Source organism: Elgaria multicarinata, chromosome 1 (genome assembly GCF_023053635.1).
Source record: "Elgaria multicarinata webbii isolate HBS135686 ecotype San Diego chromosome 1, rElgMul1.1.pri, whole genome shotgun sequence".
Lineage (NCBI taxonomy): Eukaryota > Metazoa > Chordata > Lepidosauria > Squamata > Anguidae > Elgaria > Elgaria multicarinata.
Window position 1 is genome coordinate 105,808,203 of NC_086171.1, and position 27,016 is coordinate 105,835,218.

General features: G+C 43.4%; 1 protein-coding gene across 1 annotated transcript in view; it reads left to right on the forward strand.

The window, feature by feature from the left end:
* The window catches only part of CACNA1E (calcium voltage-gated channel subunit alpha1 E), a 287,767-nt gene that overhangs the window by 32,691 nt on the left and 228,060 nt on the right, over window positions 1–27,016 (forward strand). Inside the window, exons 2-3 of the mRNA XM_063134500.1 lie at window positions 1,478–1,583; window positions 2,960–3,099. Of these exons, the coding sequence (XP_062990570.1) occupies window positions 1,478–1,583; window positions 2,960–3,099 (246 nt within the window). The remainder of the gene's footprint in view (window positions 1–1,477; window positions 1,584–2,959; window positions 3,100–27,016) is intronic.

Genomic DNA, 27,016 nt, shown 5'->3' on the forward strand with positions numbered 1-27,016 from the left:
ACCCTGGCACTAAGCACCTGACAGAAGGCCCTATTGGGACTGAGCAAGTGGGACCTTTTTCTCCCTCTGCCCATATTTTTTTTCTGTCGTGTATGCCATGACAGTACTGCCATGTTGGTTCTGGCAGTGTGCATTTGTTCTGGCTGCACTTCATGTCTAGCAGTGTACCAAGGGCCAGTGAATGCTGTCCAGCCCTGTACAAGAAGCAATTCTGAACTGGAATGGTCTTGGGAGTTTGTTAAAACTGGTGGGCCATGTGAAAGGGGGAGGCCAGAAAACTGAAATGTGCATGAGTGGACTTGGGGTACAGGGGAAGGGGGATGAGCCATGATACAGACTGTGTATGATTGGACTTGGGGGAGAAGGGGAGGGATATGAACCATGATACAGACTGGAGAAAGGAGACAGGTTGGAGAATGTCATAAACCTGGCAATTTTGATATGAAGAGTCTAATTGTTTGAAAGATTGTTTCATCCTTGCCTTAATGACCTTGACAACTCAAACTACCACATTAAAGTCAATCTCCTCCTACGCAGCCAGTCGGAGAGCGGAACTCTGCGGCACGTAATATTAATAACAACAATAATAATCGCATTTTTCAGCTTTCTAAGGCACTTTTCACCAAGACAACTTCCCCCTCCTGCGCACCCTCAAGCAACAATTGAGCTGCCAATAGCGGAAGGTGACAGATTGGTCTTTTCAGTAGCCCATGCTGGAGCACTTAGTTTAATGCACAAAGAACCTCTTGCATAGCATCAGCATGGGATGAACACGGATGCAGACTGGTGCTATTCTTCAGATGGCAATGAGCTAGGCCTGACTTAATGATTGTTTTATGTTTCTGAAGTGCCTAGAGAGCCTGAAGTTTGAGACCCTGGGGCCACCACGAAAGGAGATTTATACACCCTCTCTGAACAATTAGTTTATTGAAACCCAATCTAGAACTTCTTTGCTGCAACTTATTCATTGTGCTTTTTGGGGGGCCTGTTTATCCCATCCTTCTTCCAAGGATTTCCAGGCTGCAAATGTTGAATTATTCCATTTTCTCCTCACAACAACCCTGTGAACTTTACAGCTATGTAGGAATTTGAACCTGAGTCTTCCCTACTTTTACTTGATGTATCACATTGGCTTTCCTGTAGAATTTGAAACTGCTGAGGTTGTTCATTAATAATAAGGAAGTTGTATCTGTACTGTAGAAAGACAGCTGCCAATGCACTCGTCTCTTTCCCCCATCCCTCACATAGCTTCCTGACAGCTTTATCGGAATGCTTCACTGTGCTGCCTACCAAAAATGAAAGCTTATCTTTCTGCTCTGTGTGTCTGTGTGCGCACACATGAGAGATTGAGAATAGTGAATGTTCATGGATCAGTCATGGATGAGTGTAAGAGTGAGTGAGTGAGCGAGCAAGGACGTCAATGAATCAAGAATCTTGTTCTACTTCTGTCTTTGTATTCCTTAACTTTATCCTGCACTCCCTTTGAATACATGATTCTGGCAACCATCATTGCGAACTGCATCGTTCTGGCTCTGGAACAGCACCTCCCTGAGGATGATAAGACACCTATGTCTCGGAGATTAGTAAGTTGACTTTGGTTGTTTTGTTTTTGTGGATTTTGTCCCCTTTTTCTCTTCTCCTGTGTGACTTCCGTCTCAAGGGTCCATGTGTATCTGAGGACCAGTAGCAACACTGACGCCTAACAGGAAAAAGCCCTTCAGACTTTCAGCAAGAGCTGGGGCTAGTATTTCTATAGCTCAAGAATGTGTGTCATAATCAGAGGCTTCCAGGCCCAATTTTACCATTGGACAGAAGGGACATTAGCATCCAATGGGCACCCAGTTAAGAAATGCCCCTCTATGGCCAGGTATTATTCCTCCTGTGGTTTAGCTTAGGTTAGTTGGCCATTTTGTTGACTATGGGAGACAGAGAACTACAGAATGTGAGTACAACAATGTTATTGTTTTATTATCTGGCTTTATTAATTGGTTAAGTACCTGGGAGTTTTGGGGGGGCAACAGGGTGGTTAAGGAATTTGGAAGTAGCTAGAGTTGCTTCTGAATTCCATCTAAAATGGAATTTGTAGGTTTCTGTTCAGGTAAATTTTGAAGGAATCTAACAATGTTGTTATAATACTAGCATCATTTCTTAGAAAGGATGGGGAAATGGGTTTCATACATTCCTAGAAGTGGGGAAGGAGGGAACTGAACAAATAAGATTGGGTTTGGAGCCATATAATAATATTGTTAGGTTTGCAGGTAGTCGTTCGAAACCCTGGTGTATTTGGCAATCCAGGGCAGGTGCCATCTGAGTAGTGCAGGTGCTTAATGCAAACGGTTTTCACACCTGGCTACCAGACACATACTGTAGGTGGAACTTATATTGATATGGATGTTTGCAGGTCCATATGCATACGGTCCTAATTTGGAAGAGGCTTGGTGCCATTATCCCTTCCTCTTACCAGCCCTTTCCACTCCCTGTTTCACTTCCTCAAACTTGTCCTGTTTGGGAAGGAGAGCTAAGACTGGTGGCAGTAAAAGTTTTCATGGGGGAGGGGGGCATGGTCAGCTTAATTCCTGAAATATTTTGGACCTGCCTGGTGCCACTTTTTGGCACTACACTGAAATTCTCTGGATATGACATACGAGTCCTGTTCCAGGGAAAGTTAAGTCACACCTCTATTAAAATTAATAGGTCAAATCAGATGAAGCTAAACTTAAGTCCCATTGATTCAACAGACTTACATGGGATTGTGAATCCATGAGGTTGTAAATTAGCTCTAGCTAATTAATCTAGGCTGGAATCCACTTGACAGTAAACCCCACTGCATTCAATGGGATTTGCTTATTAAACCTACCTAGGATTAGGTTTCAAAATGCAATATGGGATTTTCCATCATTTATGCTGGATCTTTGATAATTTCCTTCTTTTGACTTGTTCATTTATTCCCTTCCTGTAGGAGAAGACAGAACCTTATTTTATTGGGATCTTTTGCTTTGAAGCTGGCATTAAAATAGTTGCTTTGGGATTCGTTTTCCACAAGGGCTCATACCTGCGGAATGGATGGAATGTGATGGATTTTATTGTGGTCCTGAGTGGGTAAGTTATTCTCAATATTTTCGAGGGGTGGTGGTGGATGGAATTAAAGTCTTGTGACAGAATGAAGGAGGTGGGTGGAGAGGAACTTCTCTGGTTCCTTCTGGAAAGTCATGTTGCTCACATTTTAGCAAAGAAAATGAAGAGGAAAATATATCTTGGTCTACCAGCTTTGTGTAGTTCTCATTCACAGTTATTGAAATACTCAAAGCTGTTGCTGAGCTCTGACGATGGCAATATAAATTCAGCTGAAGGAGTTTATTTGGAATATGTTGGCATGTGTGAAAACAGCCTCTTAAAGAAAATGCTTCAGGAGTGGAAAATCTGGAGTGGGGAGGAAAGAGGTGCTTAATCCTTTCAGTATCTATCACTTCTCTGCACGAAATCTCTCAAGCCAGTTTGACATCACCAATAAAAGGTAAGTCTGTGATGCCCACCCCCTTCACTACTTCTCAGCTCTAAATCATCTCCTTCCAAAGCTGCTTTTTTAAAAAATAAAATTAAACCAGAAACGGGGTTCTGTTACATGCATGTGGGTGTGAGTAATGTGTAATTAAGGCCCATACCTGATGTTATGTTTAAAAAACTCATGATAATGATGAATATTTTAAAATCTGACCTGAAAAACCAAAGATGATCTAAAACTGGTTCTTAGACTGATCTTTAGTAGTTGGACAGAGCGTGGCCACAGCACATACGCACAGTAATCTTTCAGTATTTATTTATTTATATAAAATATATACTGCCCTTCATTATCAAATCACACAACAGTGTACAAAATTCATTAAAACAACAATTTAAATAAAATGCAAAGATAAAAAACAAATAAAATGTAGTATACTAGATATTAAAATCAACACATGCCTGGGTAAACAGATGCATTTCCAACCAGTGCCGAAACACCATTGAGGATGGCACCTGTCAAACTGCAGCAGGGAGAGAATTCCAAAGGCGGGGTGCCACTGTGGAAAAGGCTGTCCTCCTGTTTGCTGTCAAATATACCTGTATAGGTGATGGGTTCACCAGGATCACTTGATCTGTGGATCTCTGTGAATGGCATGTAGCTTGGTGTCAAATTGGTTAGGCTGTACATGTCAATAGCATCTCCTTGAACTTGGTTTGGTAGTATATTGACAGCCAGGTGTTTTACTGTCGAGTACAGTGATTATGCTTAAGGAGAGTATAGGCCTATTGTCACAGATAGGTGTGGTTGGGCACCTGCTAATGGCCCATACATCAGCAGAGGCCAGTAGCTCCTTCTCACCATTGAAACCTGGCCCAGGAAATGGTGATGGTGGAGCAGTTGATGCCTGCTTATTCACTCCCTTGGTGCCTGCCAAGCAAGCAAGTGGTAACGATGATGAGAAAAAGGATGAGGAGCAGTTGGTGACAATGGCAGTGAGAAGGTAGACTTACTAAGGGAGGAGCCCACTGGCTGTCTGCCTTCTCTTCCTATACCTCTTTGCTGGCAGAGCTGAATGAGATACCATCCGAAAGCTGAGACAGAGGGGAAGCAATAGGTAGTTTGGTCACCTGATGAAGAGCCCTCCAGATGTCCCTCTGCCATAGGAAAACCACAGGGGAATAGGAATGTGTCACCCTGCTTTAGGGTTAACTGTGCTTTTGTGACATCAACGGTCATTGAACCAATCTTTTTCCTCATCTCAGGGTTATTTGCATAGCTAGTAAGAGGCAAAGACTACCCTATTTCTTCGATTCTAAGACACACTTTTTCCCCATATAAACATCTCTAAAAACGGGGTGCGTCTTAGAATCACGGGTGTGTCTTAGGGTTTTTTTTTTCTGTTGGTGATATTGAAATTAGTATGTGTCTTACAATCGATGGCGTCTTACAATCGAAGAAATACGGTACTATGTTTTAACTGGCCTGGAAGTAAAGGTTAACAAAAAATATGAACCCTCAAAAGCTGTACTTGAAGCAGCTTGCCTTCAGGAGCAACTGAACCAGTTTCATCAAGAGACAGCTAAAGTAATATTGGACATAACTTGCTAAAGTAACTTTAGCAGGTAGTTACTTTAGCAGATAGTGTGCAGAATAGCTTTAGCTGTGTCTCTTAAAGAAACTGGTTTAGTTGCCCATGAAGAAGCCATCTGGCTCAAATGCATTGGACCTTAATAAACAGTTTCACCTTGTGAGGTTTCCTCTTCCCAAATCAGCACAACCACTCCATACACATTCTCACTATCTGGAGGGTGTGTTGATGTGTTCCATAAAAGTCAGTATTTGGGGGTTGGGGTGGGGGAATTGTCAGTACTATTGTTCTGCCGTGGATTGGAGGCTACACGTGAATGATAAACACCATGCTGAATTGTCCCTCAAAATGGCAGCAAGCCAATCATTGTTTTCCGGCCCCAGGTGCCATGGTAACTTGTGGAAGGTTGGTGTGGTATAACGCAGGTCACGCTTTGGAAGGAGTTAATGGCCACTCTACAGGGCTTCCCTCCTCTCCAGCTAATTTGGTTTCTATACCATGGATGTGTTCTGAGGGATGGGGCCTTTTTTTTTTCTTTCTGCCATCACAGTCTAATACTTTTTCCTGTTGTACCACATGCCCTTCTGCTAGGAAAGAAACAAAGCTGAATTTTATCAAGCTTAATTAGGTTATTAGGTTTCTGGCTTTTGCTTCATTAAGGTGAATAATGCTTAATGTAGAGGATGCATTAAGAACCAGACAGCTGTATTTGTACTAGGGTATTTGTGCAGTGTTGGCTATTATCTTTGTCAGTAGCTATCCTACATGAGCTATCCTCAAATGTTTTGAACTCACCCCACCTCACAGTTTCTCTATTTATTTGTTTGTTTGTTGTGTGGTGTAGTGGCTAAAGTGTTGGACTGGGATCCGGGAATTCAGCTTGGCAGGTTCTTCTCACTAGAAGACCAATTGTTCAGACTGAAGGGCAGAGCTTGTAAAATCAGGTGTGGCTGTACTGGCTCCATGGCCGCTTGACCAGTTGCTGATTTAGTTAGGCAGCCTTGCTGCATTGGTGGGGCATAAGAGGCAAGTTGCTGGCTATTCAGATCCTGATTTGAGAATGTTGTCACTTTATAATATAAAGCTTATATACTGCTGTGGGCTGGTATATCCGACACTGATATTACAAAGTGACTATAACAGGACATGGTGTATCAGATACCTCCTGAAAGGCATCCATCCAGAAAAGAAGACAGGAGAGGCAGGAGCTGCTGTGACCAGTTGCTGTCTCATATATATACATACATATATACACATACCCTTCCTCTCTGCAATTTAGTGGGCAATCCTATGCATGGTTAGACAGAAAGAAGATCCCAGCATGCTTTCCAGCCAGGCTTTTCCTGTCTAAACATGCATAGGATTGTGCCCTTACATGCTTAGCATCTACCTACTCCTACTCCCTGGAAGTCCCTCTCTAGATACGTTACTGTATTCTTCTCCTGTGCCTGCCATGCAATTTCATAACTGCAGCCATTTAGTTCTGGCTAAAGTGAAATTCGAGGTATATTTAGAGGTATCTGCTTGGGCATTATGAGTGTTGAGAAGATCACCTATGCTGTAGTTCAATTCTGGCTAAAACATGCCTGTACAACTTGCTATCCAACCCTTTGACTGCAACACATCAGCCATGGTTACTTGACAAGTTACTTGACAAGACCCTATTTTTTAAAAAAAAATTGCAACTCCTTCCAAGTAGGCAGCAAAAGATAGCTTTATTGGGCTTTTGGTGGAACACCATATGAGGCTACGTTGAGCTTGGTGGGCTACAGATTGTACAGGCCTGACCTAGAGCAAAATAGAAAGAGAATTTGGAGGTTCCCACTAAAGTGAAATGTCCAAGGAAGTGCAAGGGAAGCTGAAAGAATTTAAGTAACATTAGCAGCTTTTCTCCATGGATAGATGGGTGGAGGGTTGTATATCTATCATACATAATAGTTATTAGTACAGTGGAAATTCAGCTGCTACTTCAGGCTGCTTCACATGTGGTGCTTTCCCCACAGGAAAGACAACACCAGGTACACCAGTGCACATATATTTGTGAAGATCACACAAATGTTGATTTTGTTGGCAAACAAATCATTGCTGTCAGTGAGCGTACACCCAGAATAATGGATGCTTCTGTAATCCTGAAGAATAATCATACATGGTCTAAAATGGTATATGTGTGTGACTGAGCCATTTTCATTTCAGGCAGTGAAGCATTGAATCCAAGCTAAAGGGTATAAATAGGGAATGTATCTTAATTAAACCTGTTCTGTTACTAGTGCCTGCTCTATAGCATATTTGGCATACTGATTTATCTAGGGATAGGAGAACCAGGGATACTCAAGCTCACCAAAATTCTCCTAACTTCATTTCAAAGCTTGATTTGGCTCAGTCCTGTCCTTGTTTGCAACCTGTTCTTTTTTTTTTGCTTGAGTGGGAAAAGTCTGCATTTTTCCTAAAACTGTGAATTTTCCCTCGCAATCACCAAAACATGAAAATTCTATTTTTTTTTTTGAAGTGTGCATTTTGAAAATGCACACTTTAAATTGTACATACTTTAAATTGTGTATTTTAAAAATTGTGCTTTTTAAAAATTGTGCATTTTTAAAGTGCATATTTTGTGTAGACAAATTCAGGAATTCGCAAATGTTTTCAGATAACATTCCACTCTTGTTTGCATTCAGAGATGCAAACAGGGCATTTTGAGTGTTTTGCAAACTGAAATGAAATTCTCATACATCCAGCCCTGTTTGTTTCTACACTAGTTTTACACAACCGCTTCCAGATGGACTTGTGTTAATCTAACGGTAGAGGCTGTATGCTTCTGAAATTCAAGGCTTTGCAACTGAGGGTAGAAGCTGATATTTTTGGTAATAATAATAAGAAGAAGAAGGAGAAGAAGAAGAAGAAGAAGAAAAAGTTTATTTGTTACCCGCCTCTCCCTCTGGATCGAGCCGGGGTACAACACAAATAAAAACACCATAAAATACATACATCTAATTCAATCGTTTAAAACCAGTGCATCATTAAAAGCAGCACACCATTAAAAAAGGCATCTTAAAATTCAGCTGGGTAGGCCTGCCGGAAGAGATCAGTCTTTATAGCTTTCTTAAATTCTGGAAGTCTGTTAAGTTGACGAATCTCTCCTGGCTAGCCATTCCACAAACTGGGAGCGGCAGAAGAAAAGGTCCTCTGGGTTGGCTGGAGTAAATTCTTCCCAGAGGACCTGAGTGTGCTGGGCGGATTGTACGGGAGAAGGCGATCGCGCACGTAGCCTGGACCTAAACCATGTAGGGCTTTAAAGGTGATAACCAACACTTTATACTTTGCCCGGAAACTAATTATCAGCCAGTGAAGAGATTTTAAGACTGGTGTAATGTGGTCACCCCTAGGTGTACCGGTGACCAACCTGGCTGCCATATTTTGAACTAGTTGAAGTTTCCGGACTAGGCACAAAGGTAGCCCCATGTAGAGCGCATTGCAGAAGTCGAGCCTCGAAGTTACCAGTGCATGCACTACCGTCTTTAGGTCTTCCGACTCTAGAAAGGGGCACAGCTGGCATATCAGCCGAAGTGGGCTATGTGTGCCCATAAATGTTAAGATTATTACCTAATTATCAACTTGTTTTATTATTTATAAGGCTAAGCTGCTGAACCGGGCATGTGGTGGGTTTGGCAAATACTTTCTCAAAACGCAGGAGGTGCATTTCATGACAGATTTTTCAAGGGTTAAAATGTAAAAGGGGGTAGAAGTGTTCATGCAGGTAGAAAAGCCCCTGACATATTCAGGTGGTCCCCTCCCCCCACACCCCCTGTGGCCCTCCTCAGTACTAGTGACAGGGCTCCAGAGTGTCCTCTTAACAGCCCTAATTGGCTGCAGGTTGGGTCCCATTTTTTGTTTTGTTTAAAAATCCAGCTTCTTCTTCCCAGTGACTTTCATCATGTAGCCGGTCAGATATAGAACAAATATTTTAACAATACACTGAAACTAATACTTCCAACTGCCCTCTTCTTACTGTATTACCCTTGAAGTACACTGCTTTTTAGCAATTTCATTGGGATTGCAAACTGATTTCCTGAATTTCAGAGATAAAAGTCTACCTGAGGAATAATCACATGTTTCTAAAACAGGGTAGAGGTGGTGAGGGCCTCTTCATCTCTCCTTTCCTAAATGATACCTAGCTGGTTACCATTTAACCAGCTAAATGGTAAATGTCATTACTAAAATGACATGTTGAAGGCACGAAGTGTGTGTGTGTGTGTGTGAGAGAGAGAGAGAGAGAGAGAAAATAAGCAAACAAACAGAAAAAATAAACAAATGCTGGTGGGGGAGAGATTATTATGTTTCCCTTGTGGTGATTAAAAAAAACCCAAACCTTATTTCATAAGCAGCTCAAAATTGGTCAAACTTTGAGACTGAAATCATTAGCAATCACTGAGTGGGATCAAATATGTAAAACCATTAGTTTCTAATTAGCATAATTATCAACATTAGAAAGTTGCCTATTAAGCATGCATGCAGTCCTGGCACTCCCTGTCTGTGGGAAATAGGACACTATATTAGAGTTGACTCTAATTATCATCCTTTACTTCTAGTCTCAGCAGGGGAGGTATCTGAGAAGCGAATGGCCCTGAAAAACTGACTCTTCATGGTCCTAAAATATTGGGAGGTGGGGGTGGTCTTTCATCCACCAGGCAGTGGGAGCAGCTCCAGGTGACTGTGTTACACCTGTGAGAGCAACTGTAGCATAGGGATTAAGTGATCAAGCTGTGAGACAGGAAGGCCCCTGGTTCAAATCTCCGTGCCAACATGGAGTCATGGGGAGCCTTAAGAAAGTTGCAACCTAAGCTGCTCAAATGTTAGATGGGGATAATGGGAGGGCAGGGATTCACCCTGCGAGCTTGGCTTGTTTCTTGCTGCAATCTGCCCAGCTCCTTCCAAGCACAGTTCTTCCAAGAGCAGAAGCAAACAAGGAAATGCAAAGGGCAGCGGGAGAGCAACGGCCACCCAGGAGGTGTAGTCTCCAGGAAACAGAACAGAAAGAGACAAGGGAGATTGGTCACTGCTCCAGCAAGTGGACCTTTAAAAGGGTCCCAGGTGAAGCAGAGAGGGGAGAGCAGAGTGCAAACTGGCAGCAGGGCTGGTAATACCGTTGAGGCCACTCAGGCAGCCGCCAAGAGTGCCAAGCTAAGAGGGGCGCCGCGCAGCACTCACGCACGTTGTTGGCTATGAGCCAGGCAAGGGCCAGCCCAAGGATTCAGCTGGGCCTGGGCGGGCGAGATAGCGCCCCACGCCCGCCCAGCCAAAGCGAAACACGGGATGCTGGGGTGGGGGTGGGGCAGCTCCACGTTCAGACTTCCGCCCGGAAGCCGCCCTCCCAGAGCCGCTCTAGCCACCTGGAAGCCACCGTCCCAGAGCCGGGAGGCCCCCGCCAGAAGAAGAAGAAAAAGCATGTGGCAAGGTCGACCCTGGCTCAAGCCAGCTTCTGCCTTACTCCCGAGGAAAGGGCACTGGGTCGCCTCTCCTCTCTCCTCAAACAGGCTGTGATGTCCAGGCGGGCGGGCAAGCGGGACTCTCTCTCCCTTCCCCAGGAAAACTAGGGACTTGTGGACTCCTTGGAAGGCAAACTCTCCTGTTTCCCGACCCTGCACACGTGGATCAACGGGACTTGCATCCGAGAAAGCGTTGCACCGGGAGGCACCAGTGCGGCTCAATCCGCCTATGCCTCCTTACTCGGAAGCCTTATTCCCCCAAGTAAACATGCGGAGGGCATTGGGACGCCAGGCTGCATAGTGGGTTGCGTTTGCACGGAAGTAAGTCCCGGGGAATTCCAGACGGCTCGGTCCCAAATCGAAGTGAGCCAGTCCCAGCTCTCCACTCGGCGCACACGTTTGGACTTCTGCGCAATTTGGGGGGGGTGTGCAAGTAGCTCGTCTTGCCTAGGGTGCAAAATAGTCTGGCACCGGCCCTGACTGGCAGAGAGAGAGAGAGAGAGAGAGAGAGAGATGGAGTAGGAGCCCATAGCCTTGGGAACTGGAAGCCAGTCAGGAAGCCTCTTGGTGGACGGGAAGCCTGCGATGAGCAAGCTAACTTCTCCTTGGCAAAGGAGTCATGGAGGCGGAGGTGATGGCGTGGTGAGCGGGGGATGGTGAAGAGGATCCTTGCCTGAAATTAGATCAGACTCTGTCTGGGAAGAACGGACATAAGAGGGAGGGAGCACAAAGCCAATGCTGCAAGCCTACCTGTGGGGGCGAGGGAAAGTACTTCAGTAAAGTTATTGAGCCTTTTTATACTTGTGTGAATAACACATGCTTAGTCAGAGTCCCTTGCAGCTTTAAGCTGGGATTCAAAGAGTTTTTAGGGCATGGCCAAGGGATTGAGACCACATAGTGTGTGTGGGGTGTGTGTGTGTTTACTTCCCCCCCCAGCTTTTAACACTTTATTTATTTCAACAACAACAAAAAATACAACATACTGCCATACAACATATTCATTATCCACTGTCAATTATTTCAGCTATTCAACAACAACAAAAACCACTCAGCATAACACACTTATTAACATCTAAGAATAAATTAAGTAAATTTTGTATCATATATATATATATATATATATATATATATATATATATACATATACACACACACACGCTTAGGTATGTTACCGTTTTGCCATGCCCACTTTGCCTTCAGGAATTCTAGAATGGCTTCAGCTGCTACAGGTTGCTAAGCAACAGTAATAACGTGTAACATCAGCTGATACAGGTTGCTAACCCCCTCGCCCGACTCTTCCGGGCTTTCCAAGGTAATCCTACCCCCTTTCTGCCTCTTCGCTCCTCCTCCCACAAAGTGGGCAGTGTCACGGTCCAGAGCATGAGTGAGGCACGGCCGGGGCCCTTGGTAGCCAGGTGGGAGGCCGCTTGCCTGCTGCGAATGAATAAATAAATAAAATGTGATGATATTTAATTAATAAACTTTAAGATATGCTACAATGGCGTATGTTACACCGGGTACAGCTAGTAAATAGAATTTTCATAACATTACACAAAACATCCCAAAATAAATTAGATGTAAACTGAACTAAGTAGAGGTGTTTTTTTTTTTACTTTTAACAGTGGACTCCCATTTCATATTACAAACTACTTTTGAAGCAATCCCAATTGTTAAAAAAAAAGTCTGAAATGTCCAACCCCAAAATTCCATGAGTGCGTAGCTTTGGAGGCCTTCCTGCTAATGAATACGAATGCTTCTATGGATACTTACTTGGGAGTCTGCCCCATTGGGATCAACAGAATGTACTTCTAAATAAACATGTACATTAGTTGTTTGTCTATTATTTCAGCTCCGTGCCATTATGTCTTAATGTGTGTTAGGCATATTTTCCAACCAGCTGTTTGTTCAGAACATTGACATACTTGAGTATTATGAAATTGTATATTCTTACCAATAATAATTATGATTATTTAAAATCAAAGTGTTAGGAGCAAGACATTCTTTTTCATTTGAAGGATTATTTTTTAAAAAAACAAAAACGAGGTGATGCTAAATCCTGTTTTTCTTGACATTCACAAAACAACCCTTTTAGTGTTTGTGCTTATGTAAAAAAATGCTTCCAATGCATCATCAGGTCTTTTAACATATGTGTTGGATCCATTCACTGACATTTCATACTTGACAAATGCAAAGAGCAGACTTAACAAGGAAAGAGTCTGTAATTCTTGGAGGTAGAGGGGAGAGGGAAGATCAAATAAATACACCCTAGTGAGATCCTGCTGAATGGCTCAAAGTTTCTATACCGTGAAGTCTGGGGACCTCCCATCTAACCCCAACTATAGCTGCTGATGCTAAGGGCCACCATTTTTATGGTCTTCAGTTGCTGTTTGATTGATGTTCCATTACTTTTACACCCCTTTTTCAAATGAAATGCAGACTGATATACAGTAAAACAAGATATTACTTAAAAAGCCAAACCCCCCAAAAATGTCTCCACACTATCAGAGAAAACATAAATCCCCCCCCCCAAAAAAACCCCACCCCACAGGATCATAACAAACTGTGGCAAGTTCTTGGTGGTAGGGGGATACCAAGTCATCTTGTCTACCTCCTGAGGAATCTGTATAACGAACAAGTAGCAACGGTAAGAACAGACCACAGAACAACGGACTGGTTTAAGAGTGGGAAAGGAGTACGGCAGGGTTGTATTTATTTATTTATTACATTTCTATACCGCCCAATAGCCAGAGCTCTTACCCAGAGGGTTACTCTCACCCTACCTATTCAACTTGTATGCAGAACACATCATGCGAAGTGCTGGGCTTGACGAATCCAAGGCTGGAGTTAAAATCACAGGAGGAAACATTAACAATCTCAGATATGCAGATGACACCACTTTGATGGCTCAAAGTGAGGAGGAGCTGAGGAGCCTTATGACAAAGGTGAAAGAAGAAAGTGCAAAAGCTGGGTTGCAGTTAAACCTCAAAAAAACCAAGATTATGGCAACTGGCTTGATTGATAACTGGCAAATAGAGGGAGAAAACATGGAGGCAGTGACAGACTTTGTATTTCTGGGCACAAAGATTACTGCAGACGCTGACTGCAGCCAGGAAATCAGAAGACGTTTACTTCTTGGGAGGAGAGCAATGACAAATCTGGATAAAATAGTTAAGAGCAGAGACACCACACTGACCACAAGGTCCACATAGTTAAAGCAATGGTATTCCCCGAAGTAACCTATGGCTGCGAGAGCTGGACCATAAGGAAGGCTGAGCGAAGGAAGATAGATGCTTTTGAACTGTGGTGTTGGAGGAAAATTCTGAGAGTGCCTTGGACTGCAAGAAGATCAAACCAGTCCATACTCCAGGAAATAAAGCCAGACTGCTCACTTGAGGGAATGGTATTAAAGGCAAAACTGAAGTACTTTGGCCACATAATGAGAAGACAGGACACCCTGGAGAAGAGGCTGATGCTAGGGAAAGTGGAAGGCGAAAGGAAGAGGGGCCGACCAAGGGCAAGATGGATGGATGATATTCTGGAGGTGACAGACTTGACCTTGGGGGAGCTAGGGGTGGCAACGGCCGACAGAAAGCTCTGGCGTGGGCTGGTCCATGAAGTCACGAAGAGTCGGAAGCGACTGAACGAATAAACAACAACAACAAAACTGGCAAAAGCCTGGGAGAACAGATGACCATCCTAAACTAAACCACTTTGCTTCCCCTAAACCACCAAATCCCTGCTGTCAGGCCCCGCCGCTGCTTGTGCTCCCTGACAGTGCAATGCTCAGAAGGATGGGGGTGGTGGGGGTGAAGGCTTGTGCCCTGTCACACGACCTTCTGAAACTGCTTTTCAAATGCCTCTGAAGTCCAACACAATGCTAGAGGGAGACCTTGGCCACAGCTAGACCTAAGGTTTATCCTAGGATCATCCAGGGTTTGCCCCTGCCTGAACACTGGATCCCCTGTGTGTCACCTAGATGAACAGGTTTGACCCCTGGACGATCCAGGGATAAACCTTATGTCTAGCTATGGCCCTTGTTCTTCTCTGAAGCATGGAGAAAGTCAGGGTCTGTTCCTGACCTCTTCTTCACTGGGCCCTGGAAAACAGCAAGTCATCTGGCCGCCACATCTGACTGAAGGACAAGAAAACAAAACCATGTGCTAAAGAGGCAAGCTGGTGATAATGTCAAAAAGGCAGTAGTCTGGGCAGAAGAGGCAGTAACAGGAAAATAACTGGGTTGTAGGACTGACAGCCATGAAGAACAGGCCGGAAGGAAAAAGCCAAATCAAGATCAGGAGGTGCTGAGTCTGTCACTCAAGCAGGGTAGGTGTTTCCTTGCACACAGAAAGGCCCAGTTCAGATATACTCAAAAGGAGAGAAAAATCTCAGGGTGCAAAGATTTTATTTGTGGAAAGCCCACATGTTTCGCCCCCTTTTTTATTGGGCCTTAGAAACCTGTGGCTTTCCACAAGGATACAGCAGCTCAGGGAGCAGTACTACAGTCCATGTCCCAGGAGAACAATCAGTCAAGGGTGGTTAGTTGTGACTAATGATCATGACAGTGTGTGCTCTTTTCTGGTCTGGTACATGGGACGAAAGACCCATTTATCCCATGGATGAGCCACATCTTCTGATTCTCTAGTCAATGTGTTGTAAAATCTTCACTTTGATTCCTTTCCACTGATTTCCTTCCTTCTTTGCACCTTTTACTTTTGCCATTCCTTCTTGGCATAAAACACAGTTGGAATGTTCTGCGTCCATCTATATTCAGCTTGTGCACCCACTAAGGAACGAGCCCATTAAAGTTTGATGTGTTCTCAGGAGCTGTCGGGCAAGCAAAGGAATTTGAGAGAGCCATAGCAGGATATTCTTCTGAGTTTTCTTGTGTCTCTGCATTTAGTGCAACGTGGGCAAGAACACTATGGGACCTTTTTCTTTTAGCTGTGTTTTTCATCTTACCTTTGATTGGTCTCATGTGTGGGTTAATGTTACTTTATGCCAGAGAAAACTCCCATTCTGCACTCAAAATAAATTATGCAAATCAACAGTCATGCAAATATGCTTCTTTTGCAGTTATTTTGTTTGATTTGAGAAATTGGGATGGAAGTGGGAAGAAAAATATAAGGGATAAAGCATAAAGAATCATAAGAGCTTTTCAGACAACACGCTAAGCCATGGTTTAGCAATAGTTGCAGCACAATGATTAGTTTAAACCATGATTATGTAGCCACCATGGTTAGGAATGGTTTACAAGACCTGCTAGAGCATGATTCATACAATACACTAAGCTGTAATGTTTAGCTCAAAATGCTTCACCGCTGTGGCTTAGCGTGTTGTCTGAACAGGGTCATAAAGTTAGAAGGGATCCACAGTGCTGTCTAGTCTAGGGTTGGCAGAAAGCAGATGAGCAGATATTTTAGCTTTCAGCTCCCAGCCTTTCTGGCCATTGGTCATGCTGGCAGGGCCTTCTGGAGATCTACCTTCTGCTCACTCCTGAGCTAGCCAAACTCTCTTGATAAGGCAGAGGTTTTTATCTGGACCATTTCCTCATTTCCACAAGAAGTAAGCAGCCCTTTTACAATGCCAAGATACTTCAGAGGAGAGCTTTGGCTATTGGGCGGTATAAAAATGCAATACATAAATACAAGGCCAAGATAATTTAGAGGCGTCTGGAAGGTCCTGGAGTAACAGATGACGGATTTCACTGATGAAGCTTCATAAGAACATAAGAGGACATAACTCCCCCCTTCCCACTCTGAGTCCTCCTCCGAGTTAGAGGGGAGAGTGAAGCCAGAGAGCATAACACCATTCTTCTAAATACCTCTTTACAGCAAGAATGTTTGCTGAATTTATTGTCCCAAATCTGCCTTTTAATAGTTGAAGTTCATTGAGCTTTTGGATTAATAAGAGTTTATCTCTTCTTAAGAAGGGAAAACATGACTGCCCGATTACAGCAGCTGTTGTCAGAATGCATATCCACAACCATGTGGGCTAGAAACCTGTAGAAACATCTTCTTTCTGTGCTTATACTGACTGTTTCATCTGTGTGGAGTAGTTGTTAGTCTCTTTCCCTCTCACTTACCCACGCATGAATGCAACTCTCATAACATTACCACACATTACAAATGCAGGCACCACCTTCCCATGACACCTTAGTGTAGGGTTGGGCAACTTGAGGCCCTCCAGATGTTTTGGCCTATAACTCCCATCATCCCTCATGATTGGTTGTGCTAACTAGGGCTGATGGGAGTCGAAGGCCATGATTTGCCCACCCCTAACTTAGTGTGTATGCACATACTAATGAAAACTTGTGCATGTGCGGTGTCGTAAATAAAGTGTTTGACTAGGATCTGGGTGATCAGGGCCCAAATCCTCACTCAGCTGTGAAGCTCACTGTGTGACCTTAAGTTTGTCACTAGCTGTTGACTTTTGCCAGTTATACAGAGGTGGAAGGACCAGCAAGGCAAAAAGGAGGAGGTGTTATGCCCTTCATGTTATACTCTTGAATGTCAGTACCCAGTATTCTGGGAACGCTGTATCCTCCAGGTGCTGTAATTATGTTAGATATGTTCCATTTAAAAACAAAATCAGCTCCCTTCTTCGCTAATATGGGCTACTGCCACCTTTTTCTTCTCTTTGCCCTTCAAAGGATCTGTGAGCCCCAATTAATGAGAGTGACAGATTCAAATAAAACACCCTCCTTATTTTGGAAATCAGTACAGGACAGACCACAGCTGAATGCAGGCCAAGAAGATCCCTCAGCAATGTGTAATGGCTGGAGAACAGTGATACTTGACAGGAGAACAGGGGTGTTACAAATATGCAGAAGTGTCAGAAGGGATGTCATACACCTTCTGATTTCTTGGGAATGATCAGGGAAGCAGGTCCTATCCAACACACACACATATGCAGAACGTGGAACATTGGTTGGGGCCAAAGAATTAGGCAAGGTGAAGTGGGCCATCTCTGCCAATAGATTTTGGGATATCATGAAATGGCAGCAAAATGGTCAGTTATTTGGTTTTTTTATTATATTTTTTAACCTTTATGGGCAGTGCCATTTGGACTAGAATAACTTGGCTGTCTCTGGTTGGCTCTCAACATTCTTATGTGACGAAACAGTCACATTAGATATTTAGTGTTATGTTGACTAGCACAGACTGGATCTTCTAGGGGGATCTTTTCCTCTGCAGATCGGAACTCAGTTTCCCTACCAATCTCTCCCCAGGCACTTCCTTGGTATTTGCAGTGCTTTGTCTGAGGCTGGGTTTCATGTGAGGCTCCCTGCTAAGCACAGGACAAAGGATGTGAAGCTTCTGAAAGGGTGGGCGGGGGTAAGCAAGGAGAACATGGATGGGAAAGTACCCATCGTCCTGGGAAACAGTGAAATCAAATGGGATTTTTTGGGTATGAAATTACCAACAAGGTAGCCCATAAAAGTATACAGGGCTTACCAGGGTTGAGCTCCTCCTCCTGTTTAGGGATGCGCCCTCGAAACTCCTGACCTGTCAGCTAGATGGAAAAACCAAGCCAAACCCTGAATTGTCTGGTTTCTTTTGTCATTTGGCCAGTTTCCAGAAACGTATCACAGAACTCCTTCATGCAGTCTTCATCATGAAAGACTGATGAAGTCTTGGCTCTGTCCCATGAAAGCGTATTCCACAATAAATCTGTTAATCTTTAAGCAAAATTCTCTGTTATTTTTGCTGCAACAGACTAACACAGCTACATCTTTGGAATTTGTAATAGCATGCCTTCTTCTCCTTATCTTCTCTTGGTTTGTTTCTGAACATGTTTATTGAATTGCCAGGAAGTCTCCATTTACTGGAAATTTGTTGATGTCTGGTTGGGTACTGAGCCTCCCCTCTGCAATGGATATACGCTTCCTTGAGTGGGAGTGGGTCTTTCTTCTGGACTTGCCAAGAGTCTCTACGTATAGCAGAAGCAACATCAGAGAGCTAGGTAGAGATACTAACATCATGTCCTCCCAGGCCAGCATCTCCTCCCCATGCAGGCTGGACAGAATTTGGCTCGTGGCCCATGTTTGGCACTGGGGTAGCTGAGAAGTCTCATCTTTGAGTTGCGGTTATATCTGCACTTCCTGGAGGGGAGCTATTTCCCCCAGGTTTGCCACAGCTCCTATAAGCACAATACCTACAGGAGCACCAGAGACCTGGGGAGAGGCTTTAACATCATGTAATCCATCTGTCTGTCATCATCTTCCAGCATGTTTCTAAGCTCTTCCACCACTGTGGTGACTTTATATTGATTGGTATTGTCTGTTATAAGCCACACTGCGGATTATTTAGATCAAAGAGTGGGGTATAAATCTTTAAAATGTTTTCTTTCATTCATTTTTTTGTATTTTCTACAAATTAAGCTCTGCTAATATGGTTACGACAGGACTCTTTGGCCCTTCAAAAGCACATTTGATCCTGCATCAGATGTCAATGTAATGCAAGGAGAGTTCAAAATGCCAGGATCCACATGTATTGGATTGTTTTAAAATCCCAAGAAAGCAGATTTGTGTCTGGAAAAAATGTACTCGCACACTCTTTTATTCTCCTTATGATACAGTTAATTGATTATTTCACTATAAAGTGTTTTCCATAATGAGTAGGGTAGGGAGTAAAGGGCATTGAATGATCTGAACAACAAAATAGAGTTCAAGGAGTGCAGAAGAAGTTCAAAAGCAAGAGAGTGTCCCATGAGACTTTGAAGACTGACCAATGGATTGCTGCATAGCAAGCTTTCATAGGCCTAATAACTGTCCTGCTGGGTCTGTATTAAGTTCCATCTAGTACAGCATTCTGTGGCCACTTGAAACTCAGATGCACAGAGCATAAAGGTGATAGCCTTCCACATGTACGAGGTGTATGATACTAATTGGCTCTGAGGATTACGGAGGCTTCATCAAGCTGTCGTGGTTAATAGCTGTTGATACACATATTGGTCATTTTATGTGTATTGATACATATTGGTCCATCCTTTTTAAAAGCCCATATATATTCCATTTCCTATACATTTGTGCACACAGTTACACACAACAATATGGGACCTGTTTAATCTGTGGTGTGATATCCATGCTGTAGGCGATTTCATTCCCATGCTGAAGTGTGTGTGTGTGTGTGTGTGTGTGTGTGTGTGTGTGTGTGTGTGACAGAGAGAGAGAAGAGAGCCTAAGAAAATGGCCATTATCACATATTGAGGTAATAGGGCAATACCCTACTTCATTAGATTCACAAAATGGAAAGTGGAGGTGTGGGATATTATATAGAAACATGGATTGGTAGGCAGGATGGTAGAATCTGTTTTGCAAAGGGAAATTAAAAAGAGAAGAAACATGTAACACTATTAGGCATATTTAAAACAACAACATTAATCAGTAATTCCCAAACTGCCCTGATGTTGTGAGAACTGAAGTTGTGAGAATAAAATAAGGAAAATTATGAAAGTCTCCTCTGAGCCCAAAATACCCATGCACAAAGGAAGTGTCTGCTGATTTTCTGTATGATTAACTGCTCTAGCATTTTCTCTTATCAACCTCCAGCGGGGTTGCAAAATTTTATTTATTTATTTATTTATTGCATTTTTATACCACTTAATATCTGAAGCTTCCTGGGCAGTTCACAAAAATTAAAATTATCCAAGTAGGAGCCGAACCACTGCAACACAGTGCCTCCAGATAACCTATCCAGATGGATACCATGGTCAATGGTATTGAAAGCCGCTGAAAGGTCCAAGGGAATCAACGGAGTCGCACTTTAGCTGAAGTTAAAGTCCAGCACTAGGCGTCGACAAGCCCATAGATATGGATTAATCCAGAAATGCCCAATCTTTGCAAAATGGGTCTCATCATTCATAATATCCAGTTAATCTATTAGTCAAAGGGAGGCATGAATTCTGAATCAAGATTTGGCTTTGGATCCAATGTGAATCGGACATTCTTCAAATCAGTCCAAGCCAAATTGCTCTGTTTTCCAAACACAGGTCTGAACCGAATATTTGTATCAGTGCGCATCTCTAGTACCTAACAACAAGTATGAATGCCTGTCAGCTTTAAAGTACCACCCACCCATTTCCAGTTTAATATCATTCATTCTAGATAAAAATGAGAGGAACTTGGCTTTACTTTGGGTCAACAATACCAAGCACTATAAACTGTACAAATACTATAAACTGTATGGGCATATTATTTTTTTAAAAGGATGCCATAAGTTTGCAGGGGGTAGTGAAGGTACTCCTTTATTTTTTATTTTTTATTTATTATTGCATTTATATCCCACCTTATTTCCTCCAAGGAACCCAAGGTGCCATACATAATTCTCCTCTCAATTTTATCCTCACAACAACAATCCTATGAGGTGTGTTGGGCTGAGAGTCTGTGACTGGCCCAAAGTCACTCAGTGGGTTTCCATGGCCGAGTGGGGACTAGAACCTGGATCTCCCAACTCCCAGTCCAACATTTTAGCCCCTACACCACAATGTCACTACACTCCTTGTCAAAGATGTGCTATTTATCCTAAGGCTGGCCCATATCTCAGCTTCATGTGAATCTCTTCACCTAGAATGGTACCACCTAATTGTATCCCAGCTAAAGTGATCCAGAAAGATACCATGGTTGGTGGTATTGGCAGTCATTGAGAGGTCCAGGAGAATCAGCAGGGTTGCATTCCCCTTGTCCATCTCCCAGTGTAGATCATCCAAGGCAGTTTCAGTTCGAAAAGCAGGCTGAAAAACAAATGGAAAAGGATCTAAATCCAAGGGAATAGTAACTGCATGTCCATAATCAAATTGAGAAACTCTTGTTCATTCTTTAGGTTTCATAGTCTATCCTAGCCCCTCTGTTATGGGTGGGTATCACCAATTTGTTCATCCTGGAAATGATCCTAGATAGCGGGATTAGTGCTACTCCAAATTTATGGATGGAAAGAAACTGAGAATGGCTTGTTCAAGGACAGGCCACCTCCCACTTCCATCCATGTCCCTGTACCTATAACCACCATCTGTGACTCACAGACGCATAGCAGGTGAATTTAGTCCCATAATTCCATACATGAGTATTTTTTTTAGTAAAGGAACAACTTTAAAATACTGCTTTAAAATTAATAAGAGAGCACTCCTATGTCCCTAGACAGAGTCTGGAGGAGGGGTGGGGTGCATAGGATCGTGCACTGTCTGCCTCTCTGAGGTTGCAAAGGTGACCTCAGAGGGAAGAGAAAGGGGGTGTTCCCATGGGTGGGGAGGGGAGGGGAGGCGGCAGCTTACACCATATCTCCAGGCCTCTCTCCCCCTCCACTCCGTCAGCTAGATGGGCGAAAAAGCCTAAAAGCCCCTTTAGCTAATTTTCAGAGCAGGAGTTGGAGCATAGGCGAAGATTGCCTCTGCCGCGCCTCCCGCTCTGCACGGAATAATCATAAGCCTTTGAGTTCGGGAGCTTACAAGTATCAAGGGCAGATCCGATAGAATCGAGCCCTAAATCTGATTCCGCTACGCAGAGGGAATTATTCACCTGTTTAATTTTTGCATGTCAGACCGTTGCTAAATACATAGGAGCACGGTCTGTTTAGGGCGGGGAAGGGGGCAAGTAGCAAACGTACTGCAGAAGTTAGCCAAGGATGCTGTGGGTGAATTGGGATTTCAATCCGACTCTTCTGTATCCATTGGATCGCAGCAGTTTTCAAGTTGTGCTGGCTTTGAGTACAACGAGGCCCACATAAGTATCTCATTTTGCTGATGAATGGGATCTGCCTTAAAAGGCAAACAGTTGAAGGTGCAAACTAATTATCTGATCAGCTCAGGCAAGGCATTCATTCTATGCCAGGCCATCCCCCCCTCCCACCTTTTCCATCTCTCTCTCTCTCTCGCTCGCTCTCTGTCTCCCTCGCTCCTTTGTGAATCATGATGCCTGCCAGTTACCTCCACGAAAGCCTTCCAGTCCTCTCCCTCTCCGAGACAATTAGCAAAGTGTTTGGTCTTCTGGTTTGGATGAATAATTAATTTGCCCACTTTGTGAATGATTCATGGACCATATGCCAGGGTGGCAGGATGCGTATGGATGTGTATGTGTTCGTGTGACACACAGTCACCTTATGCAAAGATCACCATTGTGATCTCTGCTCTGCTCCCTCCTCCTCCTGACAAATAGAGGAGGGAGTAGAGCGACGTGCTTGGGGATGCCAGCTTTTTGTACCCACCCCTGCTCCTGTTCCTTTAACCATAGCTAGATCCACAGATACCAGCGCATGGTCATGCTAAGCTCCATGCCTCAAAGAACAGCTTTGCCTGCTGATTTCTGCCGATCAAAGTACTGCTTAAACAGGCACAGGAGTAGGCCAGGCTGTTGTTGCTTTGTTCAATTGGTATGCCTAGATATACGTGGAAGGCCTTGCCTGGACTCATGGGTGAAGAGTGGGAATTAGTGTATATTAAAAGGCGGGCTTCTGTGTATTGGAAGTGTTTTGGGTGGATGTCTCCCTCTGTTCACCCCAGGTGAATTTGGTTGTTGTCCTTGAGTGCCTTTGATAGACAAGCTGAACCAACAATTCCCCATACTTTATATTCCAACAGCTTTCTGAATTCTCCGTTTTATTTCTTTATTTCGTGTATACCCCATTCTTTCTCCAAAGAGCTCAGAGTGGATCCTCCCATTTTATCCACACAACAACAATGCAAGGTAGGTTAGGCTGATGGATAGTGGCTAGTCCAAAGTTGCAAGTGAGCTTCATGGCTGAATGAAGATTGAACCTGGTCTCCCAGGTCTTATTTTCCAACATTTTTGCCACTATCCAATGCTGGCTTCCAAATATCTCTTATTTACAGTTCCTTCTGACCCCTTTCAGACTGGGATACAATTTCAGAGGAGAGGAGGAAGAAAGATTCAGCTAAGTCTTAGATACATTCAAATGTAAATTACAAAAAGCTGTGCATTTTATTTGTAAGAGTCTTAATATTATGTGTATAACTTCGTCAAAATAGGAGATTTTTTGTGCTTCCTAATAATCATAGCGATATTTTACAATATTTATTTATGTACAATATTTATGTACCGCTCCCAATCTAAGGACTTTGTAGTGGTGAACAAATAGAGTAAAAGAATAAAAACACAATAAAAACACATTCGAATCATAGAATAGTAGAGTTGGCCATCGAGTCCAACCCCTGGCTCAATGCAGGAATGCATTAAAATTACATTAAAAAAAAAGTTCAGATAAAATCACAGAGAGTCATTCAGGCAAAGCTTCTTGGAACAACGTTTTGAGGACGCGCCGGAAAGAATACAATGTTGGCACCTGCCTGACCTCCAAAGGCAAGGGAAGGGAGCCACCACACAGAAGGCTCTTCTCCTGGTGGACTCCAGTCAGACCATAGGTCCATGTGGAACCACCAGGAGCATGTCCTCAGATGACCTCAGTGACTGGGCAGGTTGATAGGGAAGAAGCCGCTCTGTTAGGTATCCTGGTCCCAAGTTGTTTAGGGCTTTGTACACTGGTACAAGAACCTTAAACCTGGCCTGGTAGCAAATAGGCAGACAGTGCAGTTCCCTCAGCAAAGTTGTTGCATGCTGAGAAGGGGTAGTTCCTGACAACAGCTGAGCTGCTGCATTGTCCACTAGCTCCAGCGTCCGGAGCAGCTTTAAGGGCAGCCCCTCATAGAACCTATTGCAGTAATCCAGCCTTGAGGTTACTAATGCCTGTACCATCATGGCCAAGCTGTCCCTGTCCAGGAGTGGCCATAGCTGGCGAACCAGGCAAAGCTGGTAAAAGGTACTCCGAGCCGCCGTGGCCACTTGAGCTTCCAGCGTACCCCTAAACTACGATCCTGATCTTTTAGAGGGAGTGCAACCCTAATCCAGAACAGGCAATGAGCCTACCTCCTGGACTCGGGAACCACTCACCCACAGGGCTTCCATCTTACTAGGATTCAGTTTCAGTTTATTGGCCCTCATCCAGCCCATTACTGAGCCTAGGCACCGGTCCAGGACTTGCACAGCCTCACCTGATACAGATGTCACAAGGAGATAGAACAGCCTATGTGCTTTTGTATGCCTACACAGTACACATAGGCCCAGTTTATTGTTACAGTAATAGTCCACTCAGGATGTACAACCTGTGAGTTCACCAGGTCTGAAACACAAATGGGGGGGGGGGGGGTTTACCCTTCTACCAAATAATGCCTCTGCTACCAGCCTGGTAATTTGTGTGTCCCTCGACTGAGGCAGGAAACCAAATGTATTGTTTGTAGAGATCAGTGTACAAGAAGACTGCAATGGGGCATCCCCTTAATTATATGGGGAGATACGTGCTTCATCCACACCATGAATTTTCTCTTTATTTGGGGCTTGTTGTTGTTGTTGTTGTTGTTGTTTGTTACTAGTCTTTAAGAATTTTTTCTTTTATTCAACAATTGCACAGAGCAATGCACTGTACCATAACCAGCAGAAGTGCACCACTAGGAACATACAAAGTATAGCACACCAAAAAGTGTGTGTGTGTGTGTGTGCGCGTGTGTGTGTAAGGATCATACAGACTGAGTGAATTGCTCTCCTGAGGCCCAGCCTCAACTCCAAGACACAAATCCGGGCTTTGGGAAACCACCGCTAATTGTAGCTTCAATTGTGTATGTAGCAGAAAACATCTGTATATAGTACAATCAATATGGATTACAATCCATATGTGGTTTCATTTTACTATCCACCCAGAAGTGCTTTCCTTATGTTCTTTCATGTAGGAATTTTGTAACTTGGGAAATGGCCTTGGAGGGCTCATGAAAGGCTTGAATTGCAGGGTAAAAAGCAAATGTGAAAAACTTGTTAACTAAGAGGTAAAATGAGAGGTTGGGAACAGGACTGGGGGAGGGGATCATTTCTTTTTCACAGCTCCAGTCACAGCTCAGACAGAACTGTTAATATATATTTTTCTTATTTTAAAAAAACCTGTTAGAAAAGGTGAGATCAGCTGACACAGTTGCAGGATCACACGCCTTGGATAGAGGTGTCAAAAAGTCTTCTGTAGGAGGAGATTTAATAATGTTACAGGATGTTGCCTGGACCAAACCCTTCCAGAGGACAAAGAATGTTTGATATTATAGGGAGCTTTTGTTTGGGGTCCTCTCCAGACATCCCCTTCTCATATTTTAAATCTGACTTTGTTTTGCGTCTATGTGGTCTCTCTGTTCTTTCCTAATCTCTAATTTTCTGTCTGTTTTTCTGTCTCCCTTAGTGTCTCAAATATTAATTCTGCAATGTGTTTAGAGCATTTTCTCTGGGCATTTTCACATGTGATGTAGGGATATTTGGAACCCTTGTCAGAAATTTTGCTAGTTTTACTGTAATCTTCCTTAGATATTCCAACTGACTCCCCCCCCCCCTCCTGAATTCACGTAGAATTTAGCTTTTTGCAAATTTTGGTAGTAATTCTGTGCATGAGCCATTTTTGCTGCAGTTCACTCAATTTATACTGCAGATGTGACACTAACATTAGCCAGAATGCTCATGCATGTTACAGCCAACCTACATTACATAAATTTGTGTGGTTTGCCCTTACGTGCAGGTTCTTCTTTCATAAATATCCTGAATTGAGCCCTAATCCAGAGATAGGGGGCTTTCATCATTGCTCCCCTGCTGTGATCCTAATATGCCTCCCTCGTGCCTGCTATTTGCATAGGAGGAAAACTTCCCGGTCTGGATCGAAACCATAACAGGGGTAAAGTCTTCTACCCCATGCCAAGGCCACAGTCTGGATTGGGGCTCTGTGCTGGTTATTTGTGGTGGTGGTGATGGAAATCCAAACCACACATTTAATGTAATGTAGTCTGTCACTGCCTCCACGTTTTCTCCCTCTATTTGCCAGTTATCAATCAAGCTGGTTGCCATAATCTTGGTTTTTTTGAGGTTTAATTGCAACCCAGCTTTTGCACTTTCTTCTTTCACCTTCGTCATAAGGCTCCTCAGCTCCTCCTCGCTTTCAGCCATCAAAGTGGTGTCATCTGCATATCTGAGATTGTATACATATAAATTAGCATACAGATATTTTTATGCAAAGCGGCACTCCCTTTTTCTCTCTTTTTTTTTGGTGATGTGTAAGTGGCCGCCCTACATTTTAAGAGCAAACCACCATAAAGTTTGGCCCTTACATTTGCCTTTCAGCTGCTTTCTCTTCTGCCACAGCAACAAACAAACATTTGTATTTAATTAGGGTGACGAACTGTCAGGATTTCCCCAGATTTGTCCTGGTTTTTGTTGTTGTTGTTGTTGTTGTTGTTGTTGTTGTTGTTATTATTATTATTTATTTATATAGCACCATCAATGTACATGGTGCTGTACAGCGTAAAACAGTAAATAGCAAGACCCTGCCGCATAGGCTTATATTCTACTAAAATCATAGTAAAGCAATAAGGAGGGGAAGGGAATGCAAACAGGCACAGGGTAGGGTAAAACTTTCCATG